The following is a 16,493-nucleotide window of genomic DNA, read 5'->3' as shown; positions in this document are numbered from 1 at the left end:
TCGTATGCTTTCGGTGGATGGATGATTTGCAGGGGGTGTTTCTAGGGATATTTTTGTTAGCCTCAGTCATTTTAAAAATAAGTTTGAGGGAAGATCATTCAAGAGTGTTCCAGGTTAAAACATTACCTTAATTGTGTGGGGGGGCACATCAGTCTTGTGTCAAGTCAGTGAGAAGATTTGCTAAAGAAAATGTTGGTAGTAGGAGAGTGGGAAGCAGGCTATGGACCCATTTAAATACTAGTATAGGAAATGTACAGAGAACCTGGTGTACACTTTTAGCTGTTTTTTTTTTTTTTTTTTGTGCTAGCGAAAAAAAGTTGGATCAGGAATGTTTACTTTTCACTGTTCGCTAATAGTCAAAACTGTCATTGACTTTCTTATTTTTTGTTTCCAGCGGAGTTTACCTGCCTTGAGACAGCTAACGCCAGACTCTGCGGCCTTCATCCAGCAGAGCCAGCAGCAGCAGCCACAAACGCAGGCCACAACGGCGTTGACAGCAGTGATGCTGAACAGTTCTGTGCAACGCACAGCGGGCAAAACCTCAGCCACCGTAACAAGCACTCTTCAGCAGCCTGTGATCAGCCTCTCCCAGCCCTCGCCCGTGGCCAAACCTGGCCATCCCTCCCCGCTGGTACAGGCACAAACATTTACACCACTGCATAAGTGTCTTTTCCAGTGAATAATCTGCCAGTAGCTCCCCACACAGTAGCACTGCCTTTGAAGGGTTTAGCTGTTATATTCCCCTGAAATTTGGAGCATCCTTCTTGAGACTAGGGCTGCTTTATGAGGGGTGCGGTGTGCTGCCTCGAGAGCTGTTGAAGTGAATGCCACGCGGGCTGTGGGATGCCAGCTGTAGTTGTGAGGGAGGAGCAGATGTGCCTTATCTAGGCACGGTGGAAGTGCATGGATAGGTTCCTTATCAAGTTGGAGGGTTGGGGAGAAATTCCCGCTCTGTGGGGTGCAGTGCCTGCAATCTCTTGGTGCGGTAGATATAGTTTGGATAGAAGGAATGCCTGTTTTTGGTAGGTTGGGTGCCACCAATATGCAGGAGAGTTCATTGAACACTTAAGTTGGGGGGGGGGGGTGCTGTGGACGAGGGTCAGTTTGCACATGATAGGTGTTTGGGAATGAGATGCCTACCTTGTGTGATATGTATGATATGTATGGTCTTATTTAGGAGTTGGTTGAGGCATCTGCATTTGGTCAGCTGTGAACCAATACGGTCTGTTTATTCATAGTTGAAGTAGGCAATTCCTATCCCTCAAAGTTGTGTTGTTTCCAGAGATTTATAGGTGCTTGTATTTTTTTAATACAGTTGAGCTATTTTGTTTGTTTCACATTTTTTATGTATAGTTATTCATATTTGACCTATCCTCTGCTGACCATCACCAAGTGTATCTAGGCTTTAAGTGAAGGGCTTCATTGGGTTATGTTCCTTTTGTTGTACCCAGTTGAGAGCCATTACCACCACAGGAAAGCTCCCATCAGAGGGCGTCCGTGTGCCCCACACTAAAAAATGCATTTGTCTTAAACTGTATTTGGGCTGCAGTATACCTTACGGACTCAGGCTAAAACAGGAGATCATAGCATATCTCAGAAGTGTCTTCCGACAGTGGACTGACATGTGGAAGTAGACTTGATCCCCTCACTTTGAGTGTTTCAATGCACCTCAATACCATCTTTGGACATTAAGATCTGTGCCTTAAAAATATTTTGTTGAAAGGTGCGAATACAATTGTTGCCTTGCATGAAGTTAAAGAGAAGAAAAGCAACATTTTCTGTTTATTCAATTTTCATTAATTGTTTTAATTTTCTATTTTTCTGTTTAGTGTCCCAGCCCCAGTGTGTTTGTCACCATGTGCTTTGTTTCATTTGGCAGGTTATCCAGCAGACACATAAACCGGGTACCCTTGTTCGGCCACCACAGGTAACCTTGACACAGACGCCCATGGTTGCACTAAGACAGCCTCATAATCGTATAATGCTGACGACGCCACAACAGCTCCATTTAAATCCGCTACAGACAGGTAAGGCACAGGGTGAAATCATGTGTTCTTTGGGGATTTGGGGAGTCATGTCTTTGCTACAGTATCCCTTCAAACAAAGTATTACTCATCTGGTTGGCTAACTGCAAAAAACCCAGGTTTCTTTTTGGGTATCATGGCTTGCATCGACAAATTCAGCTAATGGGATTATATTTAAGTTGTTCAGAGCTGCCCTCGGGATTAGTTTTGAGTGATGCTACAGGTGTGCTCTTCCTGGGTTGGCTGTTAGCTATGCCTGTGCAGTTTAGGTCTGTTGGAACCTAGAATGTTCCTTTGGGAAAATGCCCACATGCTGCCAACTTTGTAAATTTTGCAACTTCAGTTTGCTATATAAAAATATTTGGACTTTGCCCATGCTTCAGGGGCTCTTGTGCAACTCATAAATTGTTTACTTGGTGCCAAAAGAGTGAAGGTTGTGAAGGGATTTTTGATGGATGGGAGATGAGAGGAATTCTGTGAGAATAAAGAGCCTGGCTGATAAGTTAGGAGATGTATTCAAAACAGACAGGAAAACAAAGAGGCGGTTGGTTAATGGTTCTATTGAAATTTAAATGTGGATTCTGTAGCATGATTGAATCAAAGCTGTGCTCCTTGTTCGTATGGCATGTTTAAATTAATGCTATCTCACTGTATTTCCTCTTGAGTGTAACTAACATGCTCCTTTCACATGGAGTGAAACTATTCACTTATTGTGCTGAATTTGAATGATTGCACCACTCCCTGACTGTCTACCACACTACCACCAGCCACACTACCCCTAGTGTTTCAATCTCATTATCGGTTTTCCACCGCTTTTGTCCTATTGCCCATTCCTCTTAAGCTTTGATTTGTGTTTGGAGTTGGAAGACAGTAAGATGTTTGTCCACGAACTGTACATTAACCCTCTCGTAAGGCATAGACTCCTAATATTATGTGTAGCTTGTCATCCCTAATTGCTCATGCTTGCTCTCTAACCCCTGACCTCTTGGCTCTGAATCTCCTTCGTCAACCAAGCTAGAAAAATGTAGAAAATAAACATCATTTCCTACTCAAGCTCTGTTTGAGGACTGCAAGGCTGTCCAAGTTACTTAGAAGTGAATGAGGCGTAGCGAGTTTCTGTTGGATCAGATTACATCACATTGTACGAGAATGATGCAGTCCTGGTGCAGTGAATAATAGGATAGCAATCACCCAAAATAAGGAAACATTTCTTGAGGATAGCACCTTTAGAGGCTGTAAAAGTAGCAAAACTATGCACAATTTCTCAGAATCCGTTTAGGCTGGTACGGGTACTGTCGCAGACTCGGAAGTGGTGGCATTTTCATGAGTTCTCATCTTAAGCTGCTTCAAAAACAAACCAATCTTCTTTTTGGTCAGTGTGTAAAGTTATGGTGTATAGTGCAACATATATGTCCATTATTTTAAACTTTGGGGATGTTTATTCTTTCTTGCTGCATGTAATCATGGGCTGATCTTGGTTACCCCACCTGTTTTTGTAATTTGCTAACCTAGTTAGTAGCGAAATGCACCAATGCTGCCTCTTTTCTGTACCATCTTGTCACCTCATTAACGTATGGGCCTCACATTATGGGTAGCCTTTGGTTCTCCAGCTTTGAAATCTACCTTTTACTTATAACTGACTTTTTGTTGTTGTTTGTATTTGTCTTTGTGCCCTGGACAGAACTGAGTAAATGCATATCACTTTATAAATATAGAACACTAATTGAAATTTTACTTTGACAGTCTCAATGATAAAATCTGCAGTATTATCTGGTAGCAAACCCCTTTCAACAGTTTCGGCACAAGCATCCGCAGCACAGAGAAATAAACTGAAGGAGCCAGGGGGAAGCTCATTTAGGTGAGTAACAACTCAACTGTAAATATTTGGATCAGGCTTCTCCAACAAGTAGCTCGCGAGCTACTCATCTCTGCAGCTACCTGTAAGTAGCTCTCCTGTGTGCAGACTCGTGAACCAAATTAGAAACTTTTGTTTGGTTAAATTAATATTTGTATGCCAAAATTGAAAAGTGCTTTTTCAGACTTCATAAACTGATGTTTGGAGAAAAAACGATAGAATTTCCAAAACATACCTGATATTTATTATATGAACAATTACATAGTTTTGAGTAAACTATTACTAATAATATTAACTTGGTGCTAGGGGCATTAGACCTATGGCTGGTATGTATTAATTATATGCCTGATGCACGGATGTGTTCGCTGCTGTTACTCTTGCATATAATGGCCACAATGTAATCTTGTCTGATGTGTTTACTACTACGTTTCTAATGTTCATAGCTCAGGAAGATTTATATTGAACATAAGTAGTTCTTATTGAACAAAAGGTTGGAGACCCCAGATTTGGATCCTCTCAAGTTATAGCTGTTAGTTTTTTTTATGAAGGTATCCAGAGATGTAACTTTTTAAGTCCACCTGGGGAGACAGCCAAACACTGGACAGGCCAGACAGTGTGCTGGTTGCTATTTTGGAGCGATGTCTCTTAGTGCCTGTTATGTCTACGGTGTTGAACAATGTTAAACTGGCACTAGGTGAGTTGTCAATCAGTCCATTTACAGGTAAACAATGGCAGGTGAAAACAGGATGTTAGGCGTTTGGTATGTCGAGCAGTTGTGCTCCGCTTTCCTATTTCTGTAAACTATGTGCCAAGTACAACAATTTTGGTTATGTATTTAAAAGTTAGGCAAAACCAGTTCCACCTACATTGTGCATTTGTTCAAGAAAGTACACAATTAACATTTCTAATCATTTTTAATATTGGTGCGTTGAACTTTGTAATAAATTCAGGTGCACCAAAAATTACATAGAGTAATTATCTATGTCAGAATATTAATTAAACTGAGCAGTGCACAGGACATTACTCTAGTACCCTCTTGTTTAAAGGCCGCTTGGAATACAGCCCATTATTAGGAATGATTGGTTGCCACTGTTGGACCAAAACATTCCTGCATTTTACGTAACACTGCCACCTCTACACACTGCTGCCAAGCAGTAATCCTGCAATACTGTGTGACGGTTGTGTTGTAGTTTGTATGTGTGAGAACTGGTGCACATATTGAGGTACATATATATGTTAGCAATTGGGTAAGCAACTTGCTGTACCTGGACAGCTTAGCTTGGTGTCTGAGCCTCAGCAGTGCAGAGTGTTGATTGAGAACATGTTACCCTCTGGTTTGCCTATCGTTGTGCTTCATTCCTGGTCTCATTAGATCTGTTTTCTAGGTGAAACATTGTATGCCATATTCAGTGTAGCAAATTAATATTCTGACTAATTAAAGACTTATTGAAGTCTTTATATATATACATTTTATTCTGTGAAGAGCTCAAAAATGTTATATATATATATATATATATATATCTTGTAATCACAGATGAAGTGAAGGAGTCTGTGATGCTGTGGACAGGTGATTGTGTAGTTAGATGCACTGAAGGCAATGAGAGAGATTCAGAAAACAATTGGAAATGCTTTACATTCCTACGTGTGTCTGTATTTGTATCCAAGATAGCCATTAAATGAGATTGAAACTGTTTCTGCATCATAGGTTCTTCATTGACTGTATTCACCGCAGCGTTTCGGTGCCAAAAATATTCTACTGTTTAGAACTTCAATGACGATACATATTATTTCGAAACTGGACATAGGGTACTTAACCTTTTCTTACAGTAATAAGTATGTAGCAGGTGTTATCACAATATTTACCTGTTTGGGTGCTGTGAGCATCCTATTAAGTGGCAGGCAAAGGTTATGTCCCTAGGTTTGGTGCCGTAGCTACATCAAGATGCTTCCAGGGATGTTTTCAAGACACCCTCTCCCCCACTAGTACTACGAGATTTAAGTGGCTACTGGTTTTATCCTGGGTTCTAATTGTCAGACTTCATTGGAGGGACTAACTGAGGCAAAGTGCTTACTAGCGCTTAAGTACCAAATATGCTTCTTACTGCTGTGTTTTATTTTTTTAAGGCTAGAGTAAAACTCTTACTGTTTATTATATAGGATGCAACAGATGTGCGAGAAATGCAGTTTGATGATCTAATAAGGCATTATAAGAGACTGTCAAGAACTTGATGTCAATCCACTTGTGTATAAACACCAAATATCAGTGGTTCCTAAACTTAAGATCCTTGGCTCCCCTGACTTATTGGACGGTGGCAATGGCTCCATTTCATGGATATGCGTGTGGCACCCCTGGCTACTTTTGATGGTGCACCGGGTTGCTGCGGCGTACAGATTGGGAACTGCTGCCAAATATATTGCCAAGGCCATTGTGAAGATGGTGCACTTAAAGTTGGGCAGATTAGATTGGTTTCTGTATCTTGTCCTTTTTTGGGGCTAGTGGTTTCTTTCCCGACTCATGTTTGTTTTTCCAACCTTTTTCACATGTCTGTGAAGATGTAGAAATAGCCTTGAAATCTCTTGGTTGCTTAACTGTGAGAAGCAAGCTTTGCATTTCCCTTAACTGTCAACGGTGCCTTTCCCTTTTTACGTCTTGCCTACTAATCGCTTTAGCTGCCTGTTGTCAAGGACTTGATGCCTGCAATAGATTACACTTAGTAGGCTTTGGGTTGGCCCCTGTCTCGTGATTGTTTTTGTTTTTTTTCCCCTCATTGTCATGTCTCTCCTCCTTATTCACTTGTGTTTTTCCTGTTGTCAAGTTTGCCCCACCCCTTGAACATGTCTTCTTTTCACAGTAAAGAATAACTTATCCTTCCACTGCTGATTTCAGGGGAGTACTTTTTTGTTTTTAATTCATTCAGCACGCCTTGGGAGGTACTTTTTTCCTAACACACTCCTGTCTATTCAGTTTACTCTCCACCTCCCCGTGCTCACCTGATGCTCTCCAGGACCAGCAACCTTCTGGGCTCTTTAGTTTTGTTTTTGTAGTAGATGTAGGAACAGGAATGTCCCCTGCAATATCAATGTTAAACATGTTGTTTGATAGGCGCTCAATGCCTGAAATGTGAAATTGGTAAGCTGACTTTCTGATGGACACACCTACCTGTGGATTCCTCACCAAAAGAATTCTCCCCTCGCGCCATCCTTCGACGGAAATTTCTTCTAGCTCCGCACGTCGACGATGACGTCACAATCGCCCGACGCCACATGTCATCTAGGCAATAAGAAGCCGTTGTCGACGTGCAGACGTCAGTTCCCTTTTTCCGTGCCCGAATAAGGGTTGTTTCTTCGAGGCTCACATGGAGCTACTGTTACCAAAGGACAGTTACGATGTCGCAGCCTAGAGAATCCGGCTTTAAACCTTGTAACCAATGCGGGGGTCGGATATCGGTTACCGACCCCCACGAAAACTGCCTCTGGTGCCTTAGCTCCGATCATGAGGTCGAGGCATGCGGTTCGTGCCAGCGCATGAACCCTAAGGCACTCAAAGAAAGAGAGGCGAAGTTATTCTTGGCCCGGTCCAAGAAGAAGAAAGAGAGGCGCCATAGGAGGGAGTCTTCGTCGAGATCCTCTAGGTCTCGTCATCACCATAGTGGCTCTCGGCGCTGTCATGGATCTCTGCGCCGATCAAGCAAAGGACAGTCCAGGTCTAGATCGGCTTCTCCGTCGACTCGGCGTCGTCCGACGTGGGGGATAAGCCCGACCGTCACCCCTCCACCTCCGGCGACCCCGACGTCACCTGGGTCGGTCTTTGAGGTCGAGCCTCCCCAGAGGCCTGAAGGTTCTCCTGGCCAGGAGTTACCTGGTCCCTCTTCGGCGGCTTTGCCGGCGCCAGTGCAGCAGCAACAGTACCCGGCTTTCCCGACTCCAGGATCGGATCCTGCAGCGTTTTTGAACGCTATGTTTTTAACATCTTTGCTTCCATGGCGCCGGGTGGAAGTCATGCAGGTCCGTCTGGTCCTTTGGCCTACGACTCGGGTGTTCGGGCGTCTTTCAAGTCGGCGCCGTTCACCCTGTTTATGTCTGCTGCGTCTGAAGCGGCGCTGATGCCTACGACGTAGATCAGGATGGCTACACCTGTTACGGCGCCCTCGGATTCGCCTTGGATCCCATCGACGTCCAAGAACGCTGTGGAGCCGGAGCCTCCGGCTTAGGACGAATCCGAGGTTCGGCGCCGACGGAGATCTTGGCGTCGGCTGACACCTTGTCGACTCCAGGCTTGGAGTCCAGACTCAGATCAAGGCGCCTGGCCGTTCGTCTTTTGGAAGAGGAGGAGTATGCGAGGCAACACCTGGAGGAAGGAGAAGTTGTAGAGCCCTCAGGTGACTTCCAGGGTCTGGACTCAGCTAGTGGCCTTGACACTACCCCGGAATGGGATCTAGCTTCTCCTGGAGAGATCAGAGGAAGCAGCTTCTTTCCATAAGGTCATTCGTAAGGCTGCAGACTTTTTGGATATTACTCTTCCTACCGCGGAGGTTAAGAGAAATTTATTGACAGAGGTCCTCCATCCGACATCTGCTTCTGCTGAGCCTCTTCTTCCATTCAATGATGCTCTGCTGGACCCTATTAAGGATATTTGGATGAAACCTGTTTCCACCGCTGCGGTCAACAGAGCGGTGGCTCGGCGTTACAGGATGGCACTTGGGGATCTGGTGTTTCTTTCAAGGCAACCAACTCCGGAGAGCCTTGTGGTCCAAGCTTCATGTTCCTCCAGATCCTCTCCTGGCTCGTTTCCTGGGGTTCCTGCTGATAGAGAGTCGTAGAAGATGGACCATACTGCTAAAAAGACATTTTTATTGTGCAGTATGGCCCTGAAATCTTCCAATGCCACGTGCATACTGGGACGTTACATACATGCCCTTATGGAAGAGGCAAAGGGCCATCCTAATGTGTCACAGGAGATGCTGCAACTCTTTTCGGATGCTCAAGCGGCTGCGACGCAAGTGATCCAGTCTGGTTTGGACACTTCGGACTCGGTGGCTAGGGCTATGGGCACGACCATAGTCTCTAGGAGGCAGTCTTGGCTTAGATCATCGGGCTTCTCGATGGGCGTGCAGGCTACGTTCCTTGAACTTCCGTTTGATGGGGGAAAAGCTTTTCGGTTCTAAGGCTGACTCAGCCTTAGAACGTTTTAAAGAGAGCAGAGCGACAGCTAGATCCTTGGGACTCCAGTCATCGGCCTCTTCCACCTTTAGAGGCTTTCGGAGATTTAAAGGATTTGGTTGTGGTTCCTTTCGAGGAAGACTGCAAGGACCACAACAAACTGCTTCTACCCTGCCTTACAGATCCTTCAGGGGCAGGGGCAGAGTCCGTACGAGAGGAGCCACCTTGCAGCACTCTGCCTCTTCCTCAGGAGGGGTGCAGCAAGGAAAGCAGCCATAGTTCTCCACCACTCCCTGTCCATTCGTCTCCGGTAGGGGGAGGCTTACTCTTTTTCTTCCAATGTGGGAGGTCATAACATCAGACTCCTGGGTCATCGACATTGTGAAGAGGGGGTACGCTCTTCCCTTTCGGGAATTTCCTCCCACCCTCCCTCCCCGCCCATCCTTCTGTTCGGAAGTCCATTTTATCCTGTTACAGCAGGAGGTATTATCCCTATTACAAAAAGGTGCAATAGAATTGGTTCCCGAGCAAGAGAGGGGTCTAGGGTGCTATTCAAGATACTTTCTGATTCCCAAGAAGGATGGTCGCTTGAGACCGATTTTGGACTTCAGGATTTTGAATTGGTTCCTCAAACAGGAAAAGTTCAAAATGCTGACCCTCTCACAGGTTCTTTTGGCGTTGAACGAAGGAGACTGGATGGTGTCGGTCGATTTGCAGGACGTGTATTTTCAAATTCCGATCCTCAGATCGCACAGGAAGTATTTCCGTTTTGTGGTGGGATCACAACATTATCAGTTTGCGGTCCTCCCGTTTGGTCTTACTTCAGCACCTCGAGTCTTCATGAAGGTGATGGCGGTGGTAGCGGCAGAGCTCAGAAGAAAAGGGATCGCTGTGTTTCCCTATCTGGACGATTGGTTGATCAAAGCCAGTACTCCAGAGCTCTTGCGGTGCCATCTCCAGTCGACGACTCAATTGTTGTACGACCTGGGGTTTTCAGTCAATGTACCCAAGTCTCACCTGGAGCTCTCTCAACGCCTCCTGTTCATAGGGGCAGTATTGGACACGACATTGAATCGGGCCTTTCCTCCGCCACAGCGGGTTCAGGACATACAGGCTTTGATTCCAATGTTTCGGAATGGAGCGGTAGTTCCAATCCTCAAAGTCCTTCGTCTGCTCGGTCTGTTTGCTTCTTGCATACTGTTGGTCACTCATGCACGCTGGCACATGAGGGCTCTCCAGTGGTGCGTCCGCAGGCAGGGGTTTCAGCACAAAGGGGATCTTGAGGACTCCATAAAGATCTCCAGAGAGACTGCAGTGGATCTTCAATGGTGGGCAGTGGTCGACAACCTGTCTCAAGGAAGGCCGTTCTCGCTACCCCCACCAGTGGCCTCAGTGGTAACGGATGCTTCCACTTTAGGGTGGGGAGCTCATCTGGGGGACCGGGAGATCAAAGGCCTTTGGTCTCCAGTAGAACAGAAATTACACATCAATCTGTTAGGATTGCAGGCAGTACGGCTGGCACTCAAGGCCTTCCTCCCTTCCATTCGCGGTCAGTCAGTCCAGGCTCTAACGGACAACACGACCGCGATGTGGTATATAAACAAACAGGGAGGAGTGGGGTTGTATTTTCTCTGCAGAGAAGCTCTTCGACTCTGGTCCTGGCTTCAGGACCACAAGATCTGCTTGATTGCACATCATTTGGCCGGAGTCCTGAATGTGCGTGCAGACATTCTCAGTCGACGCAGCTCGGTCGACCACGAGTGGCGTCTTCATCCAGATCTAGTTCTGGATGTCTCCCAGATGTGGGGATATCCACAAATAGATCTGTTTGCAACTTAAGAGAATGCGCAGTGCCCACTGTTTTGCAGCCTCCCGTATCAGATGCAAGGAGCTCTGGGGGACGCGTTTCAGATGTCCTGGAAGGGTCAGTTGCTTTACGCATTTCCCCCCCATACCCTTGATTCCTCGAGTTCTCAGGAAAATCCGCCAAGACCGAGCTCAAGTCATCTTAATAGCTCCGGATTGGCCGAGAAGGGTGTGGTATTCGGACCTACTCCAACTCTCTCAGTGCCCTCCGCTCCGTCTCCCTTGCAGGGTGGACCTCCTCGCAGTCGCAGGGGCAGATTCTACACCCCCACCTCCAGAGCCTGCATCTTCATGCCTGGAGATTGAACGGGGCAATCTGAGTTCCTTTTCTCTCCATCCAGATGTGGTGGAAGTTATTCTATCGGCCAGGCGACACTCCACCAAGTCAATCTATGCAAATCGTTGAGCTAAGTTTACAAGCTGGTGTGGAGAGAATAGTTTAGATCCTGTAAGAGCTGGTTTATCTGACATTTTGTCATTTGTGCTCTATTTGGCACAGAAAGGTTTTTCAGTTGCCACTGTTAAGGGTGATCTATCTGCACTATCTGTTTTTTTGTGCCTTCCTGATCAACCATCCTTCTTTAAATCACCAATTATTTTAAAGTTTCTAAAGGGACTCACTAATAGGTATCCACCCACGCCATTTGTTATGCCTCAGTGGGACCTTAACTTAGTCTTAACTTTTCTTATGGGGGCTCTGTTCGAACCAATGCACTCTTGTTCTTTACGGTACCTAGTATTCAAAACTGTTTTCCTGGTGGCCACAACATCTGCCAGAAGGGTTAGCGAGCTTCAGGCTCTCTCTGTGGAAACCCCATACCTTTCTTTATTTAAGGACAAAGTGGTGTTGAGGACCAAGGCGGCTTTCCTACCGAAGGTTGTTACACCCTTTCACCTGGGGCAGTCAATTACTCTCTCTTCCTTTTACCCTCTACCTCACCCATCTGAGGAGGAAGAAAGGCTCCACCGGCTGGATCCGCGAAGAGCACTGAGCTTCTATGTCACCAGGACGAAAGAGTTCAGACAGGATGAACAGCTCTTCGTTGGATACGTGGGGAAGAGGAAAGGTAGAGCGGTCCACAAGAGAACGCTATCCAGGTGGGTCATTCTATGTATTGTACTTGTGGGGCTTCGTGCCCATTCCACCAGGGCCAAAGCAGCTTCATCTGCTTTGGCTAGAGGTGTTCCTGTGGCTGACATCTGCAGGGCAGCGACCTGGGCATCCCTCCATACTTTTGCCAAGCATTACTGTTTGGACTCCGAGGTCAGGAGGGGTGGCCATTTTGCTCGCTCGGTGCTGCAAGATTTCTTGGTTTGACCATTCGGGCGCCCACCACCGGAGGTTATACTGCTTGGGGACTCTATTCTTTTGGTGAGGAATCCACAGGTAGGTGTATCCATCAGAAGAATAAGTTACTTACCTTCGGTAACGCTTTTTCTGGTGGATACAGTTACTACCTGTGGATTCCCGAAGGTAACTTATTCTTTTTGTTTGTAGTTAATGTAATGCTGATGTAGCGTATCTGTACAGGTTCATGCCTGCCCATTGTAATGCAAGGTCCAGAACCTGTTCTTGGACTTGACGGGATGCAAGAAGCATGCCTCCACAATGGACAAGCAGCTATTTTCTGATAAATACTTGCACATCGCTCACCTTGCGAATACCACCGGGCACCGGACTGGAGTTGGAGTGTTTTTTCCCCATCTTTTCCATCACATGCCACCGGTATGTGGCATCATTCAACTCCACGCCTAGTTCATCCTGTCGAAGGGACATTCATGCCACTTATAACAGGGACCCCTGAAAGTTAGTGTCAGTGCCCTTCCTTCCACGCCTTCAGATGCGGTTCTGGAGCTCGCTTCCTCGATTTAGTCAATGACATTACACCTCCGTTGTGCAAGGGAAATGTCCCTCCACAAAATTATAGGATTTATGTGAAGTGGCAGTATATTGTGTTTTGTGAATCTTTAGAGTTCTCAGGCTCTTTCTCTTTCAGAGAGAACGCAGGTTTCCGGCTCACGCCATCTAAAGTTCGGCTGCTACCCAAATCACAGAACTTTCCAGCACTATTCTGTGTTACCAGTACGCATGTGTGCAGTGAACATGCACCACGTGTGGTGGTAGGCTTTGTGTGTGGGATCAGTCTCAGTACTGGGGTTATTGGGATCAACTTTGGATGCCCCTAGTTTAGCATGGAACAAAATGAAGAGTAGCAGTTAGAGCCCCAGATACTGAAGTGAAGAAGGATGGAGGCTGGGCGGCACTTGGATATTCAGTGAGAGCCTTATAAGCAGAGTGTAGGAGTGAAGGGTGTGTTTATTTTCTGTTGCTCAAAATGAAGAGGTTTATAGGCAGGTTTGCTGTTTTTGTCTGTCTGATTGCTGCTTCATGAAGGCTGATGCCAGCTAGGTTCAAAGACCTCACTCAAAATTGTGCCCATGTTTTGGGTACCCCTGCTTGGAACAAGTCCCTCTTCTAAATGCTGTGAGAGCCATCTTCTTGCTTAGAGGCTATTTCTGGGGTACACCATAAAATGACATTTAAAAGGGAAGCAACCCACACCGGTTCCGAAGACCATGGACCCACATCCATGTGGGAAGGGAGTGTGCTTAGCCCTGCACGAGGAGAGTTTGTCCGGGAGAGGTAGCTCGGCATGTTCCCAGCATGAGGAGCACTCATAGAAGGCAAATTACCACAGAGTACAAATCCAGCAACAACCCATGCTCTGAGGGAGTCCACTGACCTTTATGGGCAGTCCCCTTGTGAATTGCTACAAAGTCTTTGCAAGCACAATCATCATTGTGTTGATCGGCCATGGTCTTGAGCCCGAAATATTGGTACTTCTGAGCCTGTCTAAGGAGCTGAATTGCCAAGGAAAAAAGCTGGACTGGCCCAGAAGCTGCATCTGTCGAAGATATACAGTAATGGATGAATTGAATCGGAGGACTCAACTTTTGTATCTTTGTATCTGAACACCCTCTCTGGATTAGCCTGCTGCAGTGATATCATCCAATGATCCCTGGTCCAACATTATGTTCCCTTGGTTTCCCTCACAGAAGTGATGCAGTAATTAGTATTACAAACTGCACCTATTGCACCTCTCTAACTGCAGTGCCAACCAGAAGATAAATGCAGGGCTTAAACTGCAGCTGGAATGAGTGTCAGCGATTCTGCCACACTTGCTTAAGAAGTTTTTTTTTTTTTTTTTTCGTAGTAAACTCAAGTGAAAAATATATTAAACTGAGCTACACAATTGATCATTGTTTTTTTTTTAGGTCATCTGTTCTTAATTAGTGCCTGTCCCCTCATTATACCGGGGGCTGTAGTCACATGGTATCTCTTATTGCAGGTCAGAATATCAGAAGTAGGGGCTGTAGCACCTTAAAGAAGATCGTAACTGAGATACCAGTCCAACTTGCTGTCCCATTGAGCTGTGTAGTATTTAGGTTTGTTGTTAGGTTAAATGAGTATCTTGTGGTCGAAAGAAAGTATTTTAATATAAGATTTGGGCAGGACAATAAGCTATTGTCTGTTGGTTGACTGCTGAGTTCTGTGCTTGTGTCCCCTATACTACCTCCCTGAGAAGCCTTGGACTGCTCACTCTCGCTACCCACTGACTCAAGTACAGAAAGGCTTGTACTTGGACACTTCTGCACAGGCCTTTCCAGTGGCTAAAGATCTCTACCACCATGATTAGGGCTGAGATACCCTTGCATGCCTCTCCCTATCACCCCCCCCCCCAATAGGGGTCTGACACCGCTTATGTGCACATGTGTAAGGAAATGCCTCCTTGGCATGGTTGCCCCCTGACTTTTTGCCTTTGCTGATGCTATGTTTACAATTGAAAGTGTGCTGAGGCCTGCTAACCAGGCCCCAGCACCAGTGTTCTTTCCCTAACCTGTACTTTTGTATCCACAATTGGCAGACCCTGGCATCCAGATAAGTCCCTTGTAACTGGTACTTCTAGTACCAAGGGCCCTGATGCCAAGGAAGGTCTCTAAGGGCTGCAGCATGTCTTATGCCACCCTGGAGACCTCTCACTCAGCACAGACACCCTGCTTGCCAGCTTGTGTGTGCTAGTGAGGACAAAACGAGTAAGTCGACATGGCACTCCCCTCAGGGTGCCATGCCAGCCTCTCACTGCCTATGCAGTATAGGTAAGACACCCCTCTAGCAGGCCTTACAGCCCTAAGGCAGGGTGCACTATACCATAGGTGAGGGTACCAGTGCATGAGCATGGTACCCCTACAGTGTCTAAACAAAACCTTAGACATTGTAAGTGCAGGGTAGCCATAAGAGTATATGGTCTGGGAGTTTGTCAAACACGAACTCCACAGCACCATAATGGCTACACTGAAAGCTGGGAAGTTTGGTATCAAACTTCTCAGCACAATAAATGCACACTGATGCCAGTGTACATTTTATTGTAAAATACACCCCAGAGGGCACCTTAGAGGTGCCCCCTGAAACTTAACCGACTATCTGTGTAGGCTGAATAGTTTTAGCAGCCTGCCACAAACCGAGACATGTTGCTGGCCCCATGGGGAGAGTGCCTTTGTCACTCTGAGGCCAGTAACAAAGCCTGCACTGGGTGGAGATGCTAACACCTCCCCCAGGCAGGAATTGTCACACCTGGCGGTGAGCCTCAAAGGCTCACCTCCTTTGTGCCAACCCAGCAGGACACTCCAGCTAGTGGAGTTGCCCGCCCCCTCCGGCCAGGCCCCACTTTTGGCGGCAAGGCCGGAGAAAATAATGAGAAAAACAAGGAGGAGTCACTGGCCAGTCAGGACAGCCCCTAAGGTGTCCTGAGCTGAGGTGACTCTGACTTTTAGAAATCCTCCATCTTGCAGATGGAGGATTCCCCCAATAGGGTTAGGATTGTGACCCCCTCCCCTTGGGAGGAGGCACAAAGAGGGTGTACCCACCCTCAGGGCTAGTAGCCATTGGCTACTAACCCCCCAGACCTAAACACGCCCTTAAATTTAGTATTTAAGGGCTACCCTGAACCCTAGAAAATTAGATTCCTGCAACTACAAGACGAAGGACTGCCCAGCTGAAAACCCCTGCAGCGGAAGACCAGAAGACGACAACTGCCTTGGCTCCAGAAACTCACCGGCCTGTCTCCTGCCTTCCAAAGATCCTGCTCCAGCGACGCCTTCCAAAGGGACCAGCGACCTCGACATCCTCTGAGGACTGCCCCTGCTTCGAAAAGACAAGAAACTCCCGAGGACAGCGGACCTGCTCCAAGAAAAGCTGCAACTTTGTTTCCAGCAGCTTTAAAGAACCCTGCAAACTCCCCGCAAGAAGCGTGAGACTTGCAACACTGCACCCGGCGACCCCGACTCGGCTGGTGGCGATCCAACACCTCAGGAGGGACCCCAGGACTACTCTGATACTGTGAGTACCAAAACCTGTCCCCCCTGAGCCCCCACAGCGCCGCCTGCAGAGGGAATCCCGAGGCTTCCCCTGACCGCGACTCTTTGAACCTAAAGTCCCGACGCCTGGGAGAGACCCTGCACCCGCAGCCCCCAGGACCTGAAGGACCGGACTTTCACTGGAGGAGTGACCCCCAGGAGTCCCTCTCCCT

At 46.8% G+C, this 16,493-nt stretch overlaps 1 protein-coding gene across 2 annotated transcripts in view; it reads left to right on the top strand.

Moving 5' to 3' along the window:
• TAF4 (TATA-box binding protein associated factor 4) overlaps positions 1–16,493 on the top strand; it is a 262,275-nt gene that overhangs the window by 178,167 nt on the left and 67,615 nt on the right. For both annotated transcript variants that reach the window (XM_069243139.1, XM_069243138.1), the window contains exons 8-10: positions 395–631; positions 1,880–2,027; positions 3,768–3,882. In XM_069243139.1, coding sequence (XP_069099240.1) covers positions 395–631; positions 1,880–2,027; positions 3,768–3,882 — 500 coding nt within the window. The remainder of the gene's footprint in view (positions 1–394; positions 632–1,879; positions 2,028–3,767; positions 3,883–16,493) is intronic.

Source organism: Pleurodeles waltl, chromosome 7 (genome assembly GCF_031143425.1).
Source record: "Pleurodeles waltl isolate 20211129_DDA chromosome 7, aPleWal1.hap1.20221129, whole genome shotgun sequence".
In the NCBI taxonomy this organism is placed as follows: domain Eukaryota; kingdom Metazoa; phylum Chordata; class Amphibia; order Caudata; family Salamandridae; genus Pleurodeles; species Pleurodeles waltl.
The sequence above is the reverse complement of the archived record's forward strand: the minus strand, read 5'-3'. Positions and strand labels throughout refer to the sequence as shown.